Below are 7,500 nucleotides of genomic sequence, written 5' to 3'. Positions count from 1 at the left end.
GGATGGGCATCTTGAAAAATCATTCAAAAACATGTTAAACTCTCAATTTCAAAGACAAGGCAAAAAACTTCCCCTCCCGGGATGGACTTACCCAGGCTGGCGTGGGTGAGGCTTAACCGCCTCCAGACCGCCGTCGGATGCTTCCGCTCATCGATGCACAGATGGGGCTTGGTATCCTGTGTGGTGTAATTGATAAATAACTATAATAATAAATAATAACTATCAAAGCAAGAGTAAAAGCAAGAGTAAAAAGTTTTGCCGAGGTTCTTACCAACTGTTCAAAGACTGCTTCTTTATTCCAAAATACATACAGTTGCAACCAGACTTCAGAATGGAACACAAGGAACAGCGTTTCACCCAAAGAAGTAAAGAAGTTCTGTTTTGCGTGCTCTTATATTCAAGGTTAAGCCCAGATATGATGTTTCTAAGATCCGATTGGCTAACTCACCATGTAACAGGTCATCAGTAATGGTGAACTACACAGGTTGAGAGTTTAACACGTGGTGATATGACCAAATGGTTCTGCAAAGACAATGACACAATGGGAGATCACAGTAAGCAACACTAGGCTCAGACCACAGGGCCCTCGGCCCCGAGCCTGGGAAACATCTACACCCAAACGAAGAAGAAGAATCCTCACTCGTTGTGTTGCGCCTACATGTACAGTAAGCAGAGCCCCATGGATAAAGATCATTGTTTGTTTGTTTGTTTGTTCGTTTGTTTGTTCGTCTACCCTGATGGATAGTGATGTCACAGTTGCCCTACTGTAAGGCCATCTCGTTGTTACCAGGGTGATGTTCACCGCTCATGTGGCGACTGCATGGAATGTTATGTGCTCTGAAAATACAGGACCGCTGTTCTCAGCATATAACAGTGGGTGTGTGGGGGGGGGGGGTCGTGTGTGTATGTGTGTGTGTGTGTGTGTGTGTATGCGTGCGTGCGTGTGTGAGTGCATCCATGCGTATCGCCAGTCATTGTCTTGGCAGGCGCTCTGAGCGAGCGTTTATTATTAGTGTATATTATGCAAAGAAGAGATACAAAACAAAAACAAAAGTGCCAACTGTGTTCCTGCGTGTTCCCGCCAGGGGAAATCACGTGAACCAGCGCAGCCGGGAGACAGCGGGGATGATAAAGACCAGCTCATGAATTATTCATGTCTGCTTAGTGGCAGTGTGATTCCTAGGATCAGGAGGAGGCCTGACAATCATCCTGATTGGCCCGTTAAATGCTTCATCCTGATTGGCCCGTTAAATGCTACAGAGCGCCGGTCTCCTTCCGTTGATAATTGGTCGATACTGTTCTGCGGGGAGGAAACACGTCACCTTCTGAGGACAACTAAGGTGATTCGTCTAAAACTTCAGTGTTGGGTTGAGCAGCCTAACCCTGACCCAGAGTCTAAACTGATCCAGAGTCTAAACTGACCCAGAGTCTAAACTGACCCAGAGTCTAAACTGACCCAGGGTCTAAACTGACCCGGAGTCTAAACTGACCCAGAGTCTAAACTGACCCAGAGTCTAAACTGACCCAGGGTCTAAACTGACCCGGAGTCTAAACTGACCCAGAGTCTAAACTGACCCAGAGTCTAAACTGACCCAGAGTCTAAACTGACCCAGAGTCTAAACTGACCCAGGGTCTAAACTGACCCGGAGTCTAAACTGACCCAGAGTCTAAACTGACCCAGAGTCTAAACTGATCCAGGATCTAAACTGACCCAGAGTCTAAACTGATCCAGGGTCTAAACTGATCCAGAGTCTAAACGGACCCAGAGTCTAAACTGATCCAGGGTCTTCTTGGCTCCTAGATGGGAGCATATCTGGCGCGGTTTTCGGCCTATAATAGGATTACGTTGGAGTAAGTGAGATGCGTTAAGCTACCGTGGGATTGGTTTCAGGTGTAAGACGGCGTTGATGAGCCTGGTGAGGGGAGGTGAGAGGTCAGAGGTCAGTCAGTTTCCCTGCCCTGTACAGGGTTGATGAAGCAGTTTGAAGTCTTGAGTGAAGATGGGTTCAGGATGAATCAAGCGTCTACAAGCGACCCTGAAGTCTCCATCTGGGAATGTAGCTTTTCATCAGCATTGTCCATATAGAATAAGCAACCTCATCTCAGATCGACGAGATGCTACAAAGTATGAACTCTGCCTTTGAACTTCAACTGCTCTTAGAGGGTTTGTTTTTGTTTTGTTTTTTACTCCACAATGAATAGTTGATGTTTTTGAAAGCTGCTAAATGCACAGAGCTGGTTTGTTTTATGTGCTGAGGTGTCCTGCCTCCTCCTCCGTGGGGGGCTGCTGTACGGAGATCATAATGGCTGCATCTTGAAGCAGCGCAGGAGCGCTTCCTGCTGTTATGTTAATAGGCTCTCATGTCACCGAGATGTGTGATATAATCACGCCTGGTTTCCTGGGAAGGAAGAGCTCTGAACATAATTACAACGTTCCAGAGACGCTGCTGCAAACCCAGGCTTGACCTTGAGTCTCAGGGGTGGGTCATGGGGGTGAAGCCAACATCAAGCAGGCTGCACATCAAAAACATCAAGCAGGCTGCACATCAAAAACCAGCCCGTCTGACTGGAGCAAGTCACACAGCAGCTCCTCTCCTCTATGGGCTGAGACGCTCTGCACCACCACAGCCCTCTGAGAGCACTGAGCCCCCATGAACACACACACTGGGTACAGTCTGGGGCAGGGCGGGGTTCTCTAGAGCAGGGTGGAGGTTCTCTAGAGCAGGGGGGGGGTTCTCTAGAGCCCAGTCTGTGGGCAGGGCGGGGGTTCTCTAGAGCAGGGAGGGGGTTCTCTAGAGCAGGGTGGGGGTTCTCTAGAGCAGGGCGGGGGTTCTCTAGAGCAGGGCGGGGGTTCTCTAGGGCAGGGCGGGGTTCTCTAGAGCAGGGGGGGGGTTCTCTAGAGCTCAGGTACGGTCAGTTAATGAATGCTTTTGTTTCGTGGTGTTTGTCAGCTGATCTTATTGGTGATAAAAGTCTTGATGGATGCATTTTTAGATGCATTGAAATGGTAATAAGCACCTTTAGGAACATGCACTGGTTTAAGAAGCTGGGGGAGATATAGTGCCTTAGAAATCAGATGTTTGTTCTGTTATGGGCTGTCGGTGGTATGAATTGTTGATTTCTAAAGACACTGAAGAATGTCTCAGTTGTCAGGAGGCAGTTAAACCTTCGCCAGTGTCTCGTCGACACGGCCTCTAGAGAAGTCATTTGTTTATGTGTTTTTATGTTTTGTATTTTCTCTTGTCATATAAATACCCCACCCTTTGACAGCTCCACCTCCCTCATCAATGTGCTGCTTCACAAGACGTTCTCATGAGTGTCTGATTTGTGTCTGATGAGATTTAGCTTCGGGCTTGATATTAGCCACTCAGAAAGGAAACATCACGCAGTCTCCCAGTTATTGGCATGTGCCCTGAGATGCCTCTTGTTACAGTATACTGTATGTCGCTATGAATTCATTGATCAGTCAATCTGTTTCTTTGTTTTCTCCAGATGCTTAATAATAGATGTGGCTGTTTGAGATCTGCTTGGGAGAGATCTGTGCATTCATTAAACTGGAACGCATTAGCGCTTTACGCTCAGACATATTCAGTTGAATCCCGTTGCAATAAATGTGTGTGAGAAGGCTGTGGAGCGATGACAGTTGCATATCAATTTAAAAGACAGGCCTTGTGTTTATTAAAGTTTGTTTACACATGGTGACTCTCCCTACACACATCACATCAAAATAAACAGCGTGTGACTGTATCCATCCCCCAGGAGAGCGGACACCTGCAGAAGGGGATTGTGGGAGTAATGTAGCGTGGCGTTGTATTAAACTGCGGGGCTGCAGTTTTCCAGCGGGCGGTCACCGAGGCCACGCTGTCTTTGTTTGTCTTTGAACGAGGAATGATGCTGGTGCAGATAGACGTGTCTCCAGCTCACCTGACTCACATGACTCACCTGACTCACCTGACTCACCTGACTTACCTGACTCACCTGATTCACCTGACTCACCTGATTCACCTGACTCACCTGACTCACCTGACTCACCTGACTCACCTGACTCACATGACTCACCTGACTCACCTGACTCACCTGACTCACCTGACTCACATGACTCACCTGACTCACCTGACTCACCTGACATACCTGACTCACCTGACTCACCTGACTCACCTGATTCACCTGATTCACCTGACTCACCTGACTCACCTGACTCACCTGATTCACCTGACTCACCTGACTCACCTGACTCACCTGACTTACCTGACACACCTGACTCACCTGTCTCACCTGACTCACCTGATTCACCTGACTCACCTGACTCACCTGACTCACCTGACTCACCTGACTCACATGACTCACCTGACTCACCTGACTCACCTGACATACCTGACTCACCTGACTCACCTGACTCACCTGATTCACCTGATTCACCTGACTCACCTGACTCACCTGACTCACCTGATTCACCTGACTCACCTGACTCACCTGACTCACCTGTCTCACCTGATTCACCTGACTCACCTGACTCACCTGACTTACCTGACACACCTGACTCACCTGTCTCACCTGATTCACCTGATTCACCTGACTCACCTGACTCACCTGATTCACCTGACTCACCTGACTCACCTGATTCACCTGACTCACCTGACTCACCTGATTCACCTGACTCACCTGACTCACCTGACACACCTGACTCACCTGACTCACCTGATTCACCTGACTCACCTGACACACCTGACTCACCTGACTCACCTGATTCACCTGACTCACCTGACACACCTGACTCACCTGACTCACCTGATTCACCTGACTCACCTGACTCACCTGACTCACCTGACTCACCTGATTCACCTGACTCACCTGACTCACCTGACTCACCTGACTTACCTGACACACCTGACTCACCTGTCTCACCTGACTCACCTGATTCACCTGACTCACCTGACTCACCTGACTCACCTGACTCACCTGACTCACATGACTCACCTGACTCACCTGACTCAAATGACATACCTGACTCACCTGACTCACCTGACTCACCTGATTCACCTGATTCACCTGACTCACCTGACTCACCTGACTCACCTGATTCACCTGACTCACCTGACTCACCTGACTCACCTGTCTCACCTGATTCACCTGACTCACCTGACTCACCTGACTTACCTGACACACCTGACTCACCTGTCTCACCTGATTCACCTGATTCACCTGACTCACCTGACTCACCTGATTCACCTGACTCACCTGACTCACCTGATTCACCTGACTCACCTGACTCACCTGATTCACCTGACTCACCTGACTCACCTGACACACCTGACTCACCTGACTCACCTGATTCACCTGACTCACCTGACACACCTGACTCACCTGACTCACCTGATTCACCTGACTCACCTGACACACCTGACTCACCTGACTCACCTGATTCACCTGACTCACCTGACTCACCTGACTCACCTGCAGGAGGTCAACAGCATGTCTGATGTCAATCCTTCAACCTTGACCGTGTGAATGAAACCCAAGCTCTCTCTCGTGAGCAGGTCCATGTGAGTGCTGCTCAGCTGAGGAACGTCTCTCTGGATGTTGAGGTTCTGTTGAAGACGTTTAGACGTCCCTGCTCTCGCGCTTCTCTCTCTCTGTGAGGTCTGCGTCTCCGCCCCCCCCAGTCTGACATCATCGTCTCCGCCCCCCCCCCCAGTCTGACATCATCGTCTCCGCCCCCCCCCCCAGTCTGACATCATCGTCTCCGCCCCCCCCAGTCTGACATCATCGTCTCCGCCCCCCCCCCCAGTCTGACATCATCGTCTCCGCCCCCCCCCCAGTCTGACATCATCGTCTCCGCCCCCCCCCCAGTCTGACGTCATCGTCTCCGCCCCCCCCCCCCCAGTCTGACATCATCGTCTCCGCCCCCCCCCAGTCTGACATCATCGTCTCCGCCCCCCCCAGTCTGACGTCATCGTCTCCGCCCCCCCCCCCCCAGTCTGACATCATCGTCTCCGCCCCCCCCCAGTCTGACATCATTGTATCCGCCCCCCCCCCCAGTCTGACATCATCATCTCCACCCCCCCAGTCTGATGTCATCGTCTCCGCCCCCCCCCCCCCCCCATAGTCTCCGCCCCCCCCCCAGTCTGACATCATCGTCTCCGCCCCCCCCAGTCTGACATCATCGTCTCCGCCCCACCCAGTCTGACATCATCGTCTCCGCCCCCCCCCCCCAGTCTGATGTCATCATCTCCGCCCCCCCCCCCCAGTCTGATGTCATCATCTCACGGGTTGTAGGAGCTGAATTAACTCTTTGTTTGTTTGTTTGTTTGTTGTTCTGGGAGCATTTAGCATTTTAATCCAAAGTGTTTTCAGCTATTGTTGTGAAGTGAAGCACTGTGCTCAAAGGCACAATGGTAGACCAACAGGTGTTAGTTGTTAAAACACAGTTGAAGAAGTGAACACACATATAACATCGTCCCAGGCAGCGTTCCGATCTGTTTACCTGAGAAACGCAGATTACAGTCCTGCAATTACACAGCGGTCACATTAACTCCAACTAACTCAGCTCTCAGGAGAATCTGACATTTACACGCATCAAGAGTATTTTTAAACCTTTTTCATATTTGTTGAATTATATATGATTCTCCTGCCGAGATCATAAAGTGGAACGGGGGAACCCCCAGGGGAGGGCAGGGCAGCGGAGCTGGGGTGTGGGTGACCCTGGATAGGGCGGGGCAGCGGAGCTGGGGGTGTGGGTGACCCTGGATTCACTCCTATAGAACACATGCTGACTCCAGAGCTCTGGCAAGCTGGCCAAGAACTAGACCAGCTGTTTCATAGAGAGCAGAGCGAGCTAACTGAGAAACGCTTTCTTAAAGTCACACGATTGCTAACTTTGACTTGAGTGCATTTCAAAGACCACTCCTACTCGCTAATTATACAGCAAACTAGTGCACAGAGCCTATCTATCTATCTATCTATCTATCTATCTATCTATCTATCTATCTATCTATCTATCTATCTATCTATCTATCTATCTATCTATCTATCTATCTACCTACAGTATCTACCTACCTACCTACCTACCTACCCACCCCCGAACCCACCTACCCACCCACCCACCCCGTTGCTGTCACTGTAGTATGGGATGTATTGTGTAATCTCTGTCCAGGTCCAGAGGAAGTGCTGGAGAGCTGTCCGCTGAATCACATGCTGTGTGCTGGAAGCAGGAAGTGCGTCCACTACCACCAGCTGTGCAACGGAGCGGCGGACTGTGAGGACGGCTCTGACGAGGGGCCACACTGCCAAGGTGAGTCTGACGAGGGGCCACACTGCCGGGGTGAGTCTGACGAGGGGCCACACTGCCCAGGTGAGTCTGACGAGGGGCCTCACTGCCCAGGTGAGTCTGACGAGGGGCCACACTGACGAGGTGAGTCTGACGAGGGGCCTCACTGCCGGGGTGAGTCTGACGAGGGGCCACACTGCCCAGGTGAGTCTGACGAGGGGCCACTCTGCCCA

General features: G+C 50.8%; 1 protein-coding gene across 1 annotated transcript in view; it reads left to right on the top strand.

Moving 5' to 3' along the window:
• Positions 1–7,500, top strand: part of LOC311322082 (low-density lipoprotein receptor-related protein 1B-like) — a gene marked incomplete at both ends in the record, with an annotated part of 130,697 nt that overhangs the window by 9,591 nt on the left and 113,606 nt on the right. The window contains one exon of the mRNA XM_084454092.1: positions 7,154–7,351. Coding sequence (XP_084310218.1) covers positions 7,154–7,351 — 198 coding nt within the window. The remainder of the gene's footprint in view (positions 1–7,153; positions 7,352–7,500) is intronic.

Source organism: Borostomias antarcticus, assembly GCF_949987555.1.
Source record: "Borostomias antarcticus genome assembly, chromosome: 19".
In the NCBI taxonomy this organism is placed as follows: Eukaryota; Metazoa; Chordata; class Actinopteri; order Stomiiformes; family Stomiidae; genus Borostomias; species Borostomias antarcticus.
Note: the sequence above shows the minus strand (reverse complement) of the source record. Positions and strands in the feature narration are given on the sequence as shown.